At 40.8% G+C, this 18,940-nt stretch overlaps 2 protein-coding genes across 4 annotated transcripts; one reads left to right on the top strand and one right to left on the bottom strand.

Moving 5' to 3' along the window:
* The first annotated feature begins 958 nt into the window (after positions 1-958).
* On the top strand, positions 959-10,135 carry mep1a.2 (meprin A, alpha (PABA peptide hydrolase), tandem duplicate 2). 2 transcript variants are annotated; one of them, XM_029631477.2, is made up of 14 exons: positions 959-1,059; positions 1,166-1,190; positions 1,278-1,331; positions 1,467-1,507; positions 1,599-1,674; positions 1,765-1,882; positions 3,504-3,679; positions 3,932-4,153; positions 4,338-4,484; positions 6,139-6,354; positions 6,505-6,954; positions 7,192-7,368; positions 9,111-9,324; positions 9,847-10,135. In XM_029631477.2, the coding sequence occupies exons 1-14, from the start codon at positions 997-999 to the stop codon at positions 9,995-9,997; spliced, it is 2,130 nt and encodes a 709-aa protein (XP_029487337.1). In that variant the 5' UTR covers positions 959-996; the 3' UTR covers positions 9,998-10,135. The 2 variants fall into 2 exon arrangements, with proteins under 2 accessions (XP_029487337.1, XP_029487338.1); XM_029631478.2 differs by lacking the exons at positions 959-1,059; positions 1,166-1,190 and having other exon boundaries at positions 1,292-1,331; positions 1,589-1,674.
* On the bottom strand, positions 10,121-18,606 carry adgrf6 (adhesion G protein-coupled receptor F6). Of its 2 annotated transcripts, XM_029631476.2 has the most exons (14): positions 18,332-18,605; positions 18,065-18,217; positions 17,437-17,501; positions 17,226-17,284; positions 16,962-17,083; positions 16,348-16,575; positions 15,922-16,158; positions 15,575-15,715; positions 15,210-15,406; positions 14,750-14,920; positions 13,345-14,667; positions 13,196-13,237; positions 13,013-13,048; positions 10,121-12,000 (listed from the first exon to the last, which is right to left on the bottom strand). In XM_029631476.2, exons 1-14 carry the CDS (start codon positions 18,504-18,506, stop codon positions 11,935-11,937), a joined length of 3,015 nt encoding a protein of 1,004 aa, XP_029487336.2. In that variant the 5' UTR covers positions 18,507-18,605; the 3' UTR covers positions 10,121-11,934. The 2 variants fall into 2 exon arrangements, with proteins under 2 accessions (XP_029487336.2, XP_064864875.1); XM_065008803.1 differs by having other exon boundaries at positions 10,121-13,048; positions 18,332-18,606.
* Positions 18,607-18,940: the final 334 nt, after the last annotated feature.

Raw genomic sequence — 18,940 nt, 5'->3', positions numbered from 1 at the left:
TTTGAACTCACTAGCTAGCTAGTTAGAGGGGTGCACGCTAATAGCGTTTCAATCGGTGACGTCACTCGCTATGAGACCTTGAAGTAGTTGTTCCCCTTGCTCTGCAAGAGATGCGGCTTTTGTGGGACGATGGGTAATGATGCTTCGAGGGTGGCTGTTGTCGATGTGTGCAGAAGGTCCCTGGTTCGAGCCCAGGTAGGGGCGAGGAGAAGGACGGAAGCTATACTGTTTCAAACGTTTGGAGCTCACTGTATGTTCAAACACACTGACACACTATTACCCACTCTGCCTGTCTTTAATAACACCATGTAGCTCAGGACAAATGAAGACTAGTAAATACATAAACCTGGAGAAAACACAACTGCGATTAATACACTATTTGTTTTATATTAAAATCATTTTGAAATTAGGTTTAAACTTAAGAAACTTAAACCTGCATGCTAAAAGTGCATGTCAGAAACTCAAACGAAATCACTAAATCATGTTTGAAACTGTTGCTGACATAGCACCAAAACACAATAACATATTTATCTGCCAAGGTTACAAGATAAGATCATTGAAGATAATGATATGACAAGACACATCTGACTGAACGGCAAAGTGAGAGAGAGAGAGATGTGATGGTCAAGTGTTAAGTTCACGTTACTCATTACAGTCATTATAAACAGATGTAGGATCTTAATTTGAGCAAGTTTGTTACAACAGGAAAACAATCCTCCAGCAACAGTAAATGTGAATTATTATGTGGATTATTATTAATGGACATTTATGTAGGGATTGATACATTTCCATTAGAGCAAATCAAGTCTGATATTGTAAAGTGGATACATTATTTATAGCTATGCAATTCCTGCTGTGCAAGAAAATTCTTAGCAACAAAATGGTGGTCAAATTAAGATCCTACATCTGTATAGATCAAAGTTTCATCCAGACTCTGACTTTATTGGCCTGTTTACAATAGCAGATAAACACATATCCAACTCCTCCAGATTAAACATGGGCTTTGTCAATGCGCCATGGAGGATCACCGCTTTCATTGCAATTCTGGTTGTGTTCAAGGTAGGGCACACATCCTATGTTATTGAAAGCAATTGACTTAATTATAATAATTGTACATTTGATCAATTATATGTTGTGAGTCAAGCAGTGTCTCTTTTTGTTGTAGGTGCAAGCTGTTCCGACACGTTATGGTAAGTTCTAGATCGTCTCGTGCATAAGGGTGTATGTGTGATAATGCTCTGTGATCTTACAGAATGGTTTCTCTGTTGAATGAATAGGTGGTGATGCAGATGCAGGTGAATTGCGAGAGGATATACTTGAGATCAATTCAGGTAATTTTCTCTACACTCTCTCAGTTAAACTGTAACATTACGGAAGTTATATAATAGTATGTGCAATAATCTCACAAATCTGGCAATATTTATTTCACTGAGAGTGATAGATTTGTTTATTTCCTGATATTTCAGAAGCAGATCTAAATCTCTTTGAGGGAGACATTGCAGGTGATGTAAGTACACTTCTCTTCATAGCCTTGTTCTATGTAATAGTTGACTAAACATAAATCAGTTAGCCTCATTTAAAAAAAAAGGATTTTGCAGCCAAGGCGAAATGCAATCCTGGATGAAACGAGAAGATGGAAGTTTCCCATTCCTTACATCTTGACAGATTCTTTGGGTATGTAGGCTCTACCAACCATGTCTCAATGCTGTGTGAAATACAGTCATTGACAACATTCTGAAAACCAGTTCATATTCACTCCCTCAGAGCTGAATGCAAAAGGTGTTATTCACCAGGCATTCGAAGCATACCGCCTGAAATCCTGTGTGGACTTCAAGCCCTATGAGGGAGAAAGCACATACATCTCCTTCACAAAGCTGAGTGGGTGAGTTCCGCCAAATACACTGTAATGTCATGAGCTCTTGGTTAACTTTATGGACCGTCTGTCCCTCCAAAGCATAAAATACAAGGTTTTATGGCGAGCACAGATTAGAAAATGCTTATCTAAGGAAATGACATTCATCATAGTGTTCTATGCCTCTACAGATTCCAAACCTGTAATAAACGGTGACCCCTCTTTTAGTGTAAAGTCGAGGAATACTGTATGTCATGCTCTGACCTTAGATATCTCTGTTTTCTTTATATTTGGTTAGGTCAGGGTGTGACGAGGGTGGGTATGCTAGTTTTTGTATTGTCTAGGGTGTTTGTATGTCTAGGGGTTTTGTAGGTCTAGGTATTTGTATGTCTATGGTGGCCTGATATGGTTCCCAATCAGAGGCAGCTGTTTATCGTTGTCTCTGATTGGGGATCATATTTAGGTAGCCATTTTCCCTTTTGTGTTAGTCGATTCTTGTTCTATGTTTAGATGCCTGTCTGCATTATTCATATTAGCTTCACAGTTTGTTTTGTTGTTTTGTTAGTTTGTTCAGTGTTCAGTGTTCATTCTTTTAATAAATATAGAATGTACGCAAACAACTCTGCGCCTTGGTCCGATTCATACGACGAACGTGACAGAATATGCTAAAGCATTTTGTTGAGTACTGTCCTTCATGTCACCATTGTTATGATGAGGTACATATTCTGTGTGGACCACAGTAAAGTAATGTTATGGTGAAATATGAAGTAAGCTGTACGATTGTGAATCAGTTTTCTCCACAGAACAAATTAGGAAACATTGTATTGTTTCTATTTTTCCTTTAGCACATTTTTCTTACTTACTTTTTTAAAACTCTTCATTGTTGGTTCAGGGCTTCTTGGTTAAGGGGATCATTTATGGATCATTTAGCGATTTGAGTTAGAATTTTAGAACCCCTTCAGGTCAAAAAATATATATATAAAAAAATGATTGATAAAATATTACATTAGGCTTTTATTACTATAGCCCATAGAAACACATTGAAAAACACATTCATAATTGTTTTTTAAGTGTCTGTCATATATCTAGGAGCTCAGAAATATTGCTTTTTTAATACACATATTTAACCCCTTTTGGGGGGTAGGCAGAAAACTACCTTCATACTTCCATTCATTTTTTGAAACTAGTACCAGTTACCTTCAAACGAGTCCCATGACACCATCGTTTTCGTGAGAATCTCCCCTTTCCACAGTGGGGTCACATTAGTTTGTAGCCGTAACAGTTTGGACAGATGAGTCCCCTGACACTTGTGGAGGTCATAATAGATATATAATAGGCAAAATAGTTCAGACGCTACAGGCGTTTTGGTGAGAATACCGATTTTTTGGGGATGTCTCATGGTGTGACAAACACATTTCACCGTGACATCTGGGGAGGTGGATTGAGAAACATCCAATGCAAAAAAAAAACGGATATCTCTTTTTAAATTGACAGATTTTGATGGGGATTGTGTCAATCGACACTTAGGGATAATTAAGGTCTATTAAGTAAGCATTTCTCGGTATGTGACAAATAACATTTTTTTAAATTTGATTTGATTTTGTGTTTACTCTCGTGTCATAATGCGTAATCCTGTCTGTGACGGCCACAGATGCTGGTCATTTGTAGGAGATGATAAGGTAGGACAGAACCTCTCCATAGGGGCGCGCTGTGACACCAAGGCCATCGTGGAGCACGAGCTCCTCCACGCTCTGGGCTTCTACCATGAGCAGTCACGCTCTGACAGAGACGACTACGTCAAGATCTGGTGGGACCAAATCATAGAAGGTGGGTGTGATGGAGTTAAGCACAGACGGTGGCACATACAAGTATCAGTTGTGTATCAAAGTGTACACAGATTTGCAGATGTTATCACATGTAGAGCAAAATGCTTGTGTTTTTAGCTCCAACACGTTGCCTAGAAATAGGAGGGGAAAAAACACAATCCACACAAGAATAAGTGCAAATCTTACTTGGAAAAGTGATTTACAAGCGTCTAACAATTTTGAATAACACATTCTGTAACCTGCATATCTACAGGAAAGGAGCACAACTTTAACAAGTATGAGGACGACTTCATCACAGACCTGAACACGCCATATGACTATGAGTCCGTCATGCATTACAGGCCATTGTCTTTCAACAAGAACGCCACCGTCCCTACCATCACCACAGCCATCCCAGCGTTCAATGAGATCATCGGACAGCGTCTGGACTTCAGCGCAGTAGACCTGCTCAGGCTGAACCGCCTGTACGACTGCAGTAAGTGACCCAGATGAAATGACCTACATGATCAAACTGCAAGAGCCATCAACTTTGCTCAGTAGCATCAAATAAAGTATAAGGAAATTATGATGAACAACCACAGCCTTAGACATTGCCATTCTGATAGAGATTTGATGATGATGATTATGAATAACAGCTAACAGAGTTGCTGTTGTTGCAGCCAATACACACACTCTCCTGGACCAGTGTTCCTTTGAGCTGATCAACATCTGTGGTATGATCCAGGGTGAGACTGACGAGGCAGACTGGGTCCAGACCCTGAGCAGCGCTGAGGAGCCAGACCACACACTGGCAGGCCGCTGCAGAGGTTCCTACAGTACTACCTACACACACGGACAAAATCTTTCACATTCTTCATCCTGTCGTGACTTTACTTTCATTCATATGATGACTGTTATTCATCTAATCAACTGACTACATTGACTTGTTTCCTGATTAAATGAATAATGTTACAATTAACGCATAAGAAATTTGGGCCACCATGAGAGCGATTGTTTATTTAGTTACCATCTCCCGAATTAAACTCTAAAAGGTATTTACTTATCACATCCATAAAACAGTCAATGTATGAATCAACCCCTCGTATCATATCATCATTCTGAACAGTCAAAACCTCCTGCATCTGCAAAAACCTCAGCCTTACTTATGATTCAGTACTACACAAATGTGATTAATTATTTATTTACTAGCTAACTAAATGATAACACAGGATAAACATACACACTCAATACATTAGAAACAGGTCCCTAGCAGACTGTCACAATATTGCAGCTTGTTAAAAGGAGATGGGGAGGGCGAGAGAGGGGAAGAGACATAACACTTTGGTACATTTAGAAACTACTCTCACAGTAATCATATACTTTGCACACGAACCGCCGCCCGTTTGGAGTAAGAAATCATGAATGTATTCATGTGTAAATGCCTTGGTTCGCCGGGTATCTCGGTTGGAACCAAGCCTTCTTGGAAGGGGTTTTGTTTGGGCCTTTCCCGAAGCACGCTTGTAATGCTCCAAAAGGGTCCCCACCTGTCTCTTCTACTGTTGTCCTCTGCCGTTTTCCAGTATCCATTGACTTGTCGTATAGTCCTGAACAGAACTACAGAGTTTATTCTACTTTCCATTCGCTCCTGAACCTTTCTCTTTGAATATAGGCTAGCCAGCAGTGTCGGTGGTATACATTGGGGGATGAGATTAAGAAGAGTAGTAGTATGGTCCCGCTTAAGTTCACTTTTCTAGATACTTTACTTAGGACAGCTGATCAGCTGTACCAGTTATTGTCTGGGAGGTGACTATCGTCTCTACCTCGTGTTGAGATGTCAGAGTTCGAACCACTTGAGACGCCTTTCTGTTCTCATATGTGAATTCTTAAGCCCTCGTTTTATACAGTCCATTCAAAATGGGGTTGTTCGAGAGGCTGACATGCTCTCTGACCTCCCTCAAGGGGCAGTGACTACTCACTTGTACAAAGTTATAGAAACAATTTCCTCTTATATTTCTAACATCACATCGTTCTCTTAACAAAAACACTTTCATCATTGTTCATATTTCATGCACAACGTATTGGATGGAGATTTCGCACATGTAGTGGGTATACTTTCCAAGTTACAGTATTTCCTTTATAACATGTTTAATGACATCACAAAATAACCAACAATATCACCATTCCCAAGTTCTCTGTTGGGAATATTGTTCCAGTATTCGCTTTTGAATGAGTTAAAGTTTCCGCGGGAAAAGTCTCTGGAGATAAAGCACATTCCTTTGTGAATTTGGAGAGGGAGACACTGGATCTCCTCTCCTTTGATTTACAACAGGGTGTGAGGTGTCAACCCCCCCCACACCAATTCCCTCCTCCCCCTATAAATTTGGATCCTCACAGGACAGTCATGACAATCCTTCCACTTGATGTTAGCAATCATATATGGTTGGTTAAGTATTTGTACTGTATCAATGACCCTCTCTGTAGATGCTGGCTATTTCATGAGGTTTGACACATCTGAAGCGACAGTGGGGAAAAGCGCTCTTCTAGAGTCACGCATCCTCTACCCTAAGAGGAAGGAGCAGTGTCTGCAGTTCTTCTACAAGATGGTCGGGCTTCCCGGGGACAGGCTGTTTGTGTGGGTCAGAACAGACGATGGGACAGGAAATGTCTGCAGTGTCAAGAAGGTCCATACCATCACAGGTACTGTATTCAGGATAACCCCGCTTTCAACGAAATACATAAATGTGTTACACATATGGTTTGTAGAGTTTTGATAGTGTCTGTGTTGCATGTTACTCCAGGAGTATAGGAAGGTGATCAGGAAGCTGATCAGATGTCTTATTTCCTCAGGTGATGGAGATGACTCCTGGAATGTAGCCCACGTGACCTTGAAGGTCAAAGAGAGGTTCCGCTACTTCTTCCAGGGCACGGTAGGGTCCAACAACAATGCAGAGGGGGCCATCTTGATCGATGACATCACATTAACAGAAACCACCTGCCCCAGCGGCGTTTGGAGAATTCAGAACTTCACTGGCCTGCTCGCCATAACTCCAGCCGGAGGGCGCATCAGGAGCAAGCCGTTCTACAGCGCTGAGGGTTATGCTTACGGGATCAGCCTCTACCCCAAGGGAAGAAACGGCACATATCCTGACTATGTGGGTGTGACCTTCCATCTATGCAGCGGGGAGAACGACGGTGTGATGGAGTGGCCAGTGATGAACAGGCAGGCTACCGTCACTGCCATGGACCAGGACCCTGACGCTAAGCTGAGGATGTCTGCCACCAGAAGCTTCACCACCGGTCAGTTAATGTAATCATGTGCTTATGAGTCCCTTACGTAAAATATGTCTTGCATCGCATACAAATAGGCACAGTATTGTTCAGTATTTACTGATTCGCTGTGAAATTGTATACGCTTGTATGATCTTAGTCCACCATAAAATATACTATCAAAAGTATACACCAGGCAATCTTTTGATACATGTAAAATAATTGGCTTTGTAACATGTTAATACCTTAAACTGTTTTTTTCCCCAGATACTACTAACCCATATTGGGTCAAGCCCACCAGCACCAGTGGGGCGGAGTGGGACGCGAGCTCCAACTGCTACAGAGGATCTGAGTATGGATGGACTACGTTCCTCTCTCATGACCAGCTGCACAGGAGAAGCTTTCTCAAGAACGATGATCTCATCATTGTTGCCGACTTTGACGGTGAGGGCCTGTACATCAAACTTGACAACATCAGTTTATTTGCTCTACATACAAAATAGCGAGACATACAGTGCATTCAAAAAGTATTCAGACCCAATCCACTTTTTCCACATTTTGTTACGTTACAGCCTTATTCTAAAATGGATTACATAAAACATTTTACTAATCCACCTACACACAATATCCCATAATGACGAAGCGAAAGCAGGTTTTTTAGAAATTTTGCAAATGTAAAAAAAACAAAAACAGAAATACCTTAGTTATATAAGTATTCAGACACTTTACTATGAGACTTGAAATTGAGCTCAGGTGCATCTTGTTTCCATTGATCATCATTGAGATGTTTCTACAAATTGATTGGAGTCCACCTGTGGTAAATTCAAAGGGACACACCTGTTTATATAAGGTCCCACAGTTGAAAGTGCATGTCAGAGCATAAACCAAGCCATGAGGTTGAAGGAATGGTTTGTAGAACTCTGAGACAGGATTATGTCAATGCACAGATCTGGGGATCTGGGGAATGGTACCAAAAAATGACTGCATCATTGAAGGTCCCCAAAAACACAGTGGCCATTCTTAAATGGAAGAAGTTTGGAACCACCAAGACTCTTCCTAGAGCTGGCCGCCCGGCCAAACTGAGAAATTTGCGGAGAAGGGCCTTGGTCAGGGAGGTGACCAAAACCCCATGGTCACTCTGACAGAGCTCTAGAGGTCCTCTGTGGTGATGAGAGAAACTTCCAGAAGGACAACCATCTCTGCAGCACTCCACCAATCAGGCTTGGCACATGAGAGCCCGCTTGGAGTTTGCCAAACGGCACCTAAAAGACTCTCAGACCATTAGAAGCATGAATGCTAAGCGTCACGTCTGGAGGAAACCTGGCACCATCATTACGGTGATGCATCGAGGTGGCAGCATCATGCTGTGGGGATGTTTTTCAGCGGCAGGGACCGAGAGACTAGTCAGGATCGAGGGAAAGATGAACAGAGCAAAGTACGATTGGGGCAAAGGTCTACCTTCCAACAGGACAACGACCCTAAGCACACTGCCAAGACAACGCAGGAGTGGCTTTGGGACAAGTCTCTGAATGTTCTTGAGTGGCCCAGCCAGAGCCTGGACTTGAACCTGATCTAACATCTCTGGAGAGGCCTGAAAATAGCTGTGCAGCGACGCTCCCCATTCAACTTGACAGAGCTAGAGAAGATCATCAGAGAAGAATGGGAGAAACTTCCTAAGTACAGGTGTGCCAAGCTTGTAGCGTCATACCCAAGAAGACTCGAGGCTGTATTCGCTTCCAAAGGTGCTTCAACAAAGTACTGAGTAAAGGGTCTGAATACTTATGTAAATGTGATATTTCAGTGGTTTTGCGTTGTCATTATGTAGTACTGAGTGTAGATTAAGGAGGGGGAAAAAAAAACAATTTCATCCATTTTAGAATAAGGGTGTAACTTAACAAAATGTGTAAAATAGGTCTGAATACTTTCCGAATGCACTGTACACTGTACATTTATATATCGTGTATATTGTTATGTGATGATTTGAACAGTTTCTGACTGTTACTATTTAACCTAACCCACGTCACCCTAAAACTGTGCAAAGCAATCAATTGATATGGTCACTTGACAGCAAGAGACAAAATAGAGTTGAATAATTTAGCAGTTGGATTATTACACCACAAAACAACAAAAACAACAACATTCTCTCTCCTAACACTAAACAATTATTATTTGTGGATGTGTTCCAGATTTGACCCACCTGGTGAAGATGGAGGTCCCTGTCCAACCAAAGAGTCCCAGTGGTGACCTCCCAGAGGAGGAGACCCCCAGACAGGAGAAGGAGATGGCTGACGGTCCCAAACACAGACAGGCACGGGCCATCCCTAGTGACCTGTGTAGCCCCGACCCCTGCCTCAACGGGGGAGTGTGTGTGGTTGAGAAACATGGGAAAGCCACGTGCAGGTGTGTTTACAAGTATGACCTGCACAACCCCATACCAACACCTAGGGTTCAATTCAATCTGTATTTCGGAAATTCCGTCCTGCAGCGTGATTGAAATGTAAAGACAATGTTCCCACGTTTACAGAGACTACATTCACGGTAAACGCTGCATATGTCGGCTCAATCTGAAATGATCTTTACATATTAATTGCGCTATAGTGCTGAATTGATAGTGCAGTTACTGTGTGACAAACCATACACTAATTTCCTTTTCTGTTTTTTCATACACACATTTCCACTCCAAAATCTGCCAGATCTTTGTCTGTGTTGACTGATGCTGTAATTGTGAAGTTTGACACGGGCACATCACATCTGAGTCACTACTTGCAATATACAGTACATTATCATTTTGACATGCTCCCTGCATTTTTACTAGGGTTTTTGCTTCCATGAAAGCACAGTACAATATGGTATAGGAGACAAGGAGTGAGTATGTGTATTCACTGTTATCACTGACTCATAATGGCTGTTATTCTCACTAAGGTGTGCCACTGGCCAGGCCACATACTATGCTGGTGAGACGTGTGAGAAGCAACATATCGATGGCCGCATTCTGGGCGTTCTGATTGGTGGAGCGGCAGGGACGATCGTGCTGACTCTGGCCATCTTCTCAGTCATCCGGAGAGTTCACTGAGTCACCATACTGCGTCACAGCTATACTTATGTACCACCTCAATCCCAATGCCTCTCTAAGAAACAGTGATTATAGATTGCCACGCGTATTGTATATTTGATATTGTTATTTTGAATCAATAAGAACTCCTTGACCATGGCTGGCATGCAATCAATTCATTGCAGAGAGGGACTTTTCATTTATTAAATTACTTATGATTATGTTAGGTTTGGACGCTTGTAATGGTCTATAACACGAACTAAAACAATATTGTGGCAAGTTGCTCAATAACAGTATATTTAACTAGGCAAGTCAGTTCAGAACAAATTCTTATTTACATTGACGGCCAACCCCGGGCCAATTGTGCGCAGCCCTATGAGACTCCCAATCACGGCTGGATGTGATACAGTCTGGAATCGAACCAGGGACTGTAGTGACACCTCTTGCACTGAGATGCAGTGCCTTAGACCACTGCACCACTCAGGAGCCTGAATGAAACAATGAAATAATTGCTTCTGTGAGATTTATGTTTCTTTATTTGATTGATTATTAGATGATTGCAAGAGCACACACACATACAGATAACAATGTAAAAAAACATGAACATAGGGCGAGATTTAATTCAGATTCAATTCAGACTGCGGAAGATTCATGTTACAGCGTAATTGACATTTAAAGGCAATTTCCGAGTGGACTGACATTACTGTGACTGCAGTCTCTGAGAAATGTGGGAACATTGCCTTTAAATGTCAATCACACTCTGGATTGAATCGAGATCATAGACTAATGGAGATACTACCTTTCCCTAATAAAGCTAGTTAATCTAGGGGCTCTATTCATTCCGTAGCACTGAAGATCTTAACATTTTTATGTGGATCTTCCACGATACTTTGTCGAAATGGATTGAATCCATCCCTAGGTTTCTCATTCTATTACATAAATGCATTTGCTCTACAGCCACAAATGATACTCCTATATTCCAAAAAATGAATTGGTGGCAGTGGGTTTAGATTAAAAAAGACAATTAGGCCGGGATTCAATCAAAGGCACGTTGTCTACAAGTGCACAGCACTTGAAGGGCATTTTCAAGGTAATTTCAGCTTGAGCCAATATCTGCAGTGTTTACCGTGAATGCGATCTTTGCAAATGTTGGGGAAATAGCCTTTAAAAGGCACTTTGTCAGTATGCAATGTGTTTGTCTACAACATGCCTGGAATCCTGGCCTTCCTTTATTACAATAACTTTGATTGCCACAGTTCATCTACAGTTATAAATAATGCAAGTACAGGAAAACTCAATCAATTGAATCATTAGTATTATTAACCAAATGCCATTGACCAACACAACAGTAATATTATGACATCATAGTATGCTACTGTACTGTTTGTAGAAAATAAGTGTACAGGAAATCACAAAGATGTGTTTAGCAATTGATTCATGTCTAGGAGTTCAGATATGAATATGAAACTTGATAGGTAATTGACATAATATAATGAAATCATGATAAGACCTGTCTAAACACCACCTAAACCACAGCCATCCCTGTCTTTGAGGAAACAACCAGGTGGATGTTTCTGTCTGGGTGAGAGTAGTGGCAGACATATGGGTTGGTCCTGATCCAGTATATAGCTTGATCCAGAATATAGCTTGATCCAGTATATAGCTTGATCCAGAATATAGCTTGATCCAGTATATAGCTTGATCCAGTATATAGCTTGATCCAGTATATAGCTTGATCCAGAATATAGCTTGTTTTCTGAGGCAGAAAACATATGATGAGTACGGTGTCTTTCATTCCCCAATCGTGCAGACCCTTAAAGTGTGCAGGCTTTTGTTACAGCCCAATACTAGCATGCCTGATTTAACTAATTAAGGGCTGGAGGAGTTAAGAGTTAGGTGTTTTTCACATGTTAGCACATGTTTGTCTTGTATCAAGACTGTACAAACCTTGATGTTCATCAATTATTTGAAGTGGACTTTGTCAGGTCTTTTGTACTCTCACTTGTCCCTTTGGTAGTACGTGCCTGGTGAGAGAGGTGGGCAGATTTATATCTGTGCGTTCAGTAACACTATGTTGCTTTTCTGTGTAGTAACACTGTAATTACACTACAATATTGATACATGGTGCTTTATTTTGCTTTGCTTTCTAATTACAAAGGAATAGAACGGGGCGTTTTCTGTTATTTAACAGCCTTTATAAACTGGGTGGTTCGAGCCCTGAATGCTGATTGGCTGACAGCTGTGGTATATCAGACTGTATACCACGGGTATTTTTTATTTTTCCTTTATTTAACCAGGCAAGTCAGTTAAGAACAAATTCTTATTTTCAATGACGGCCTAGGAACAGTGGGTTAACTGCCTGTTCAGGGGCAGAACGACAGATTTGTACCTTGTCAGCTCGGGGGTTTGAACTTGCAACCTTCGGGGGTTTGAAGTCCAATGCTTTAACCACTAGGCTACCCTGCCGCCCCGGTATACCAAAACATTTATTTTTACTGCTCTAATTAAATTGGTAAAAAGTTTACTATGTCATTACAAGACAATTACCATAGTACTATGGAAGTACAATGTTGTAACTAGCATAATTATAGCATTCCTACACAGGTATAAGAGCAACTTGAAGAAAGATTTAACCACATTTGACACATTTATCCATTATTTTACCAGGTAAGTTCACTGAGAACACGTTCTCATTTACAGCAACGACCTGGGGAATAGTTACAGGGGAGAGGAGGGGGATGAATGAGCCAATTGTAAACTGGGGATTATTAGGTGACCGTGATGGTTTGGACACCGGGGTTAACACCCCTACTCTTACGATAAGTGCCATGGGATCTTTAATGACCTCAGAGAGTCAGGACACCCGTTTAACGTTCCATCCGAAAGACGGCACCCTACACAGGGCAGTGTCCCCATTCACTGCCCTGGGGCATTGGGATATTTTTTAGACCAGAGGAAAGAGTGCCTCCTACTGGCCCTCCAACACCACTTGAAAGGAAAGACAACAAAAGCAGGGAAAAAAAGAGCAGAACTCACCCCAGCCAAGAAAAGTTTCAACACCTCATCTTTCACCTGGTATTAACATGACAAAGAAGGAGTAGTAGTAAGGGTACATAATATCTATACAGTTAGTATACATTATTCACTATTGTAACACTATTAAATTATATCTTTCATTTATATTATATTATATCTATATCTTTAAAGATGGACAAATACCCTTTTCTCTGCAAAACATCCAGTCAGCAAAACGAAGAGGCCCTGAAAAACATCACACAATGAATACAATGGTAAAAACTAATTACAGCTAGTTTCACTCAATAATTTCAGACAGGAATATCTGTAATGGAAAATGGATGACAAAGTACCTGAAAGGAGTTTATGATGGTGAAAGCATAATTCATCAGAACATTCATTGGTGAGTTGATATCACTGAGCAGCACAAAGAATCCCAAAACCCATGTTACTCCAAAGACTGGCGTTAAAAAGACCATCACTTTCATGATGCTTTTGGCTGCCTCTTTCTCATCGGCTTTACTCCCATCAGAGACGGTGGACTTTAGGAGTGTCATGATGACAACACCCATGGAGAAGAGATTCATCAAAATAATCGTCCCGACGGGCAGAAGAAAGGCGTGAATGGACCCTTTCAGAAGTCCCTCGTAAGTGAGCCAGCAGGTTTCCGTGTTGTGGTAGGGTTTCCCTGTGTATTTGTAGTACACATAGGTAGCTGACACTATCACTGTGGGACAGATGTAGCCGAGGATGGTGGACAGGAGCAGATATACCCTCTTCCTCAGCGGGTGGAAGATGAAGATGAGCTGGTGTAGTAGCATGATGCTGAGGCATAGCATCCAGCAGAACATAGCCAGGAAGAAGTACTGCTTGGTCACGGTCAGGACGAGGCACCAGGTAGAGGTTTTGATGCTGGAGAAGCAGCTGGCCAGGAAACTGCAGTCGGCCAGTAACAGGCACAGAGAGATGTTGACCAGGGCCGTGTGGCGGAAGTGCGAGAGGTTGGACTTGACGACGGCCGACCACACCAGCGCCTCGATGATGAGGAAGATGATGAGGGAGCAGATGGACACGCCGAGGCCCACGTAGGTGATCTCATCCAGAAAGAGCAGGGTCACCGGGATCTTTGACATCAGCACTGAAAAGGAGGTCAGGTGGGTGCACTCGCAATAGCTTCTATTGTTGACCCCTTTCTTCCACTTGCAGCCTTCTTCAGACCATTCGTTCAATGTGGTGTTCCAGAACACACAGAGGATGTTGGAGTCTTGAGTCATCGACTGGTTGATGGGAAAGTCCAATTTGATGTCTATTTTGGAGTCATTGCTGTTTTGCAGTGTGGCTGACACGACAATGCTAGGGAATTTATAGTCTGAGAATTTAGAATTGTTTAATTTGTCAGCTAGGTTTTTTACTCCCACAGTTTTCACTATTCCCGAGGACAAGGCCAATTTGACCTCTACACCAAACACAATGTCATTGCAAGATGTGCCGTTTTGAACATTGCAGAGTTTGAGTTGTATATTTGGGGTGTCATTTCCCTCACTGGTATTCATTTTGATGTTATTCACTAGACCCTCGATAGACGTGAGGTATTTTGAGGACATGTCGTATTCAAGGGTTTTGTTGACTGCCTTCCAAGTGTTATTCAACATGTTGCTCGCTGCATCAAGAAATGTCTGAAAAATAAATATACATTTATGTTTCTGTATGAGATATATTGTACACGACTGTATAACAGTTATTTGGGGTATGGCTCACATCTAAAATGGAGTTATCCAGGGTGATGGTTTCTGATGCACTCGACATGGTATCCAGCACATTGATGGATGCACTCAGATCAGCAACTGAGTCAGCAACCATGCTCTTTTTCAAATCAGAAAAGATTTGAATAGCAACCTGAAGAGTGGCCCCAAGTCCCTCTTTAAAATTCTGTGATGTAAAAACAAACATGGAATAGTAACTTGGTTTCCTATACCAACACATTCTACAGGCCCAGAGTATTTCAACACAAGTCACACAGCATTCCATTGGCTGGATGTGTAGTTGAAGAATGTGATATATCATATGACCAACCCGTGAGTAGTGTTGTCATATTACTAAATGGCAGGAATGCACTTTTACAGAAAATGTAGGCATTCACCGAAACATTACCAATGTTCCATATCAACTTCACAGTATAAGAGTTGTGTGAGTGCAGAAGGTGAAAGGTCATACTCACTGCTGCTGCATTGACAACTTTGTCGAGCTCCTCATTGACACAGTTATCCAGCACCTCCATCCACTCAGGCCCCTTGCATGTCCGCTCTTTGTACCCAACTCTATTCACCTCACATTTTCGGATGGTGACAGTTACACCTTTTGGGGTTTTTGGCCAAACATTATTGTCTTCAGGACAAGCCTGGTTCTTGTCATGAGCTGAATATAAACATCAGTAAAGAGTATTAATAGGAATTAAGCCTCATCTTCTTCATCCCTTCTGGATGTAAGGGGACTTTAACCAATCACATTTGAGGGATAGTAATTAACTGGTATGGCTTTTCCTTTTTTCCCTTTTTTTTATGGACTCATACAATCTGAACATACCATATATCACTGGGATAGTTATGCTTGCTTTCCTGATCTCATCCATCTGGTTTGTAAAGCTGACGATGACAACATGGGGTGAGCTTGATGGACTGCAATTTATAGATATCACTGTGGTGTAGGCTATCCCCGTTGGTGGTACTAGAATAGAATGTGGTCACACTTTATTTGGATAGTGAAGGTTTTCCATCTGTAGATGCTCTACAGATGGTCATACTATCAACAAACTATCTGTTGATAAGCAACTGCTTATTTATTATCAAGTTACTGCAACTTTAATCATTTTGAGCACAAAAATAAACAAGGTGATACATTGTTCAAGACACAAGACTAAGAGTTCCTGGTACCTGGTTGAGTTTGGAGATTTGGAGTTTGGAGATTATTTTGGTATGACCAAGTGACTGTGTATTGCTCTGTGCTGTTATCGATGGTTGCGGTGACTGTCACAGGAGGCACTGCATCTTGGCATTCTACAGTCAGTGGGTCAATCGTCATGGTGATCTTATCTGGTAGCAGGGCTACCTTCAACTCTGCAGTGGCTGCGTGCACAATGGACCCTTTGGAAAATCCACACTTATAAATCCCTTCAGAAGCATTAAGAGAGGGATAAAATAGTTAATCATCACTCAAAAAGCAATAAACATTACCAACAGTAGGCCTATTTCAGCATCGAACAAAATGAGATGCTATATTTACAATGGCTTCATAAACATGAAATAGAATCTTACACCCTCAACTTATATTGGCAAGCATCATAGGTCTCTCAGACTCACCTGCCCAGTTCCCTGACAACTTTATAATTTGGACTGTGGTACAATTGTGTGGCATTTCATTGGGTAATGAGACTGTTATGCTCCTTCCAGTGTTCAGATCAAATGTCTTATTTCCTTTTAACAGGTTCCAGTTCCAAGAGCCGTTTGTTTTCTCTTCAAATCTGCAGTTTAGCGTCGGTGTTGAGGAGAATTTCACTGTGTCCAATGGATACTGAATGCTCACGAGTCCTGTGGAAAAGCAAAAACATACAGTATCAATGCAATAAATAATACAATACATCCTTACACGCTTTACATAATCATTTCCAACATAACAATCTATTTCATACCATAATCCTTGCAACATTTATCAGTATGAAACTGTCTCTGTACTTGTTTGTATGGTCCGGCGAAGGTCATCATAGTATCGAAAGCTTAGCAAGTTAAACTCTGAAACTACAACTGATTAGAGTGTGCAGAGACTCCATTTAAAAAAATATATATATACTGTATAAAATATTTTCTCATGTGACTTATCTGAGCCTAATGCCCCGGTGTTTTTGGCAGATCTACTCATGGTCTTAATATCACTACGTGAAATGGCTGTACTGTATTGGAAGGGGCAGGGCATTTACCTGATGTTTCAACAGCTATTTTGCCAACAGTAGGTTCCAGGTCAGCTATTATTTTTGCAAGTGTATCAGTCAGAAATATGACACTGAGATCCACTTTGAAATCAACAATTTGTCCATCATCCCTTATGTGTCCGTATTGAGTTGCCAATGGGTGAAAGGGAGACAAAATCAGAAATTGATGTTGCACCTTTGGGGAGAAAAACAAGCACTCTGCCAAATATTAAGCAATGAGAAAATACATCCAATACATTTAGATTTCATTACCTCGGTCCAGACACATTGAGGCACTCAAACCCATGTAATTGTTTAAAACCATCTGTAAGCTGAGAAGAAAAGGACATTTTAGCATCAATATTACATATAGTGTGTGTTCAGGTGTCACTTTAACTCACTATACATGTTAAATCATTTTTATCACAACCAAGACTACTATTTCAGCTAATTTGAATTCCCTAAAATAAAAATACAAATGTACCTGTTTTTTGATAGTATCAGTTTGATTAATTGTTATTCTCACTTGGACTGTTCCATTAAAGCGAACTATGTCAACAAAAACAAACAATTACAATAGTGTAAAATATACAGTAACACTGCAACAATAACTACATTAATAATAGCAGTGGATGACAATTAGTAGAAACAACAGCAACAATGACACAATGAAGAAGGAATCATAACAATACTTGAATGATAGTATCAACTAGGGCTAGGCTATTGATCATATAGAAGAATGATAGTATCAACTAGGGCTAGGCTATTGATCATATAGAAGAATGATAGTATCAACTAGGGCTAGGCTATTGATCATATAGAAGAATGATAGTATCAACTAGGGCTAGGCTATTGATCATATAGAAGAATGATAGTATCAACTAGGGCTAGGCTATTGATCATATAGAAGAATGATAGTATCAACTAGGGCTAGGCTATTGATCATATAGAAGAATGATAGTATCAACTGAGGCTATTGATCATATAGAAGAATGATAGTATCAACTAGGGCTAGGCTATTGATCATATAGAAGAATGATAGTATCAACTAGGGCTAGGCTATTGATCATATAGAAGAATGATAGCAGAAATAACAGTATCAGCAATAGTACCTTTCACTTTGGGTATGCAGAGGGCTGGGTAGTCAGAAATATTTGCGTTACAATATGAGTAATTGCAACACTGGAAATTGCCACACACGTCGTTACTCCAGATGTACGCTGATGAACAGTTACACGTAGAAGCATTCCCGACAATTTTACATTCTACAAAGAAACACACATTATCAATTCGGGCTATGGACGAAACACTGATAGAGAATCATTTTAAACACATTTTTCTCTATGAAACCATATTTGGTAGAAATAGTGATACTGTACCTGCTGTTAGTTCAAGCAGTTCAATAGTCATTGTTGCATTAGGTGTTGCTATTTGCTTGATTGCTGATAGAGCACCAGAGACGTTCAACGTAGCATTGCTTTCTATCATGAACTCAGCCATGTAGGTATCTAAAACAATCAGTGACATAAAGGAAACATTTTGGCAAATAGGCATGAGAGCCTTTTCGACTTCTGATTTAAATGATAAGAGGAGAGGGTCTCCAAGTGTGTATCTGCTTGTGTGAGTTACTTAGTAATTTCACCTTTCCTCATGTATTCCCTTTATGGTTATTTTCATAGAGAGTAAGCTGCTTGGTTTGTTATGTATTCAGACATAAATGCATAAATAACTCACCCACTGCTAAGGCCTGTGTCAATGAAGAGAGAGACACATTATATTTCATCACTAAAGGGACATTATAAACTGGCTGATTTGAGCCCTGAATGCTGATTGGCTGTCAGCCATAGTATATCAGACTGTATACCACGGGTATGACAAAACATTTATTTTTACTACTCTAATTACATTGGTAACCAGTTTATAATAGCAATATATGGCCAATATACCACGGCTAAGGGCTGTATCCAGGCACTCTGCATTGCGTTGTG

The sequence above is a fragment of the Oncorhynchus nerka genome, linkage group LG24, assembly GCF_034236695.1.
Source record: "Oncorhynchus nerka isolate Pitt River linkage group LG24, Oner_Uvic_2.0, whole genome shotgun sequence".
In the NCBI taxonomy this organism is placed as follows: domain Eukaryota; kingdom Metazoa; phylum Chordata; class Actinopteri; order Salmoniformes; family Salmonidae; genus Oncorhynchus; species Oncorhynchus nerka.
Note: the sequence above shows the minus strand (reverse complement) of the source record. Positions and strands in the feature narration are given on the sequence as shown.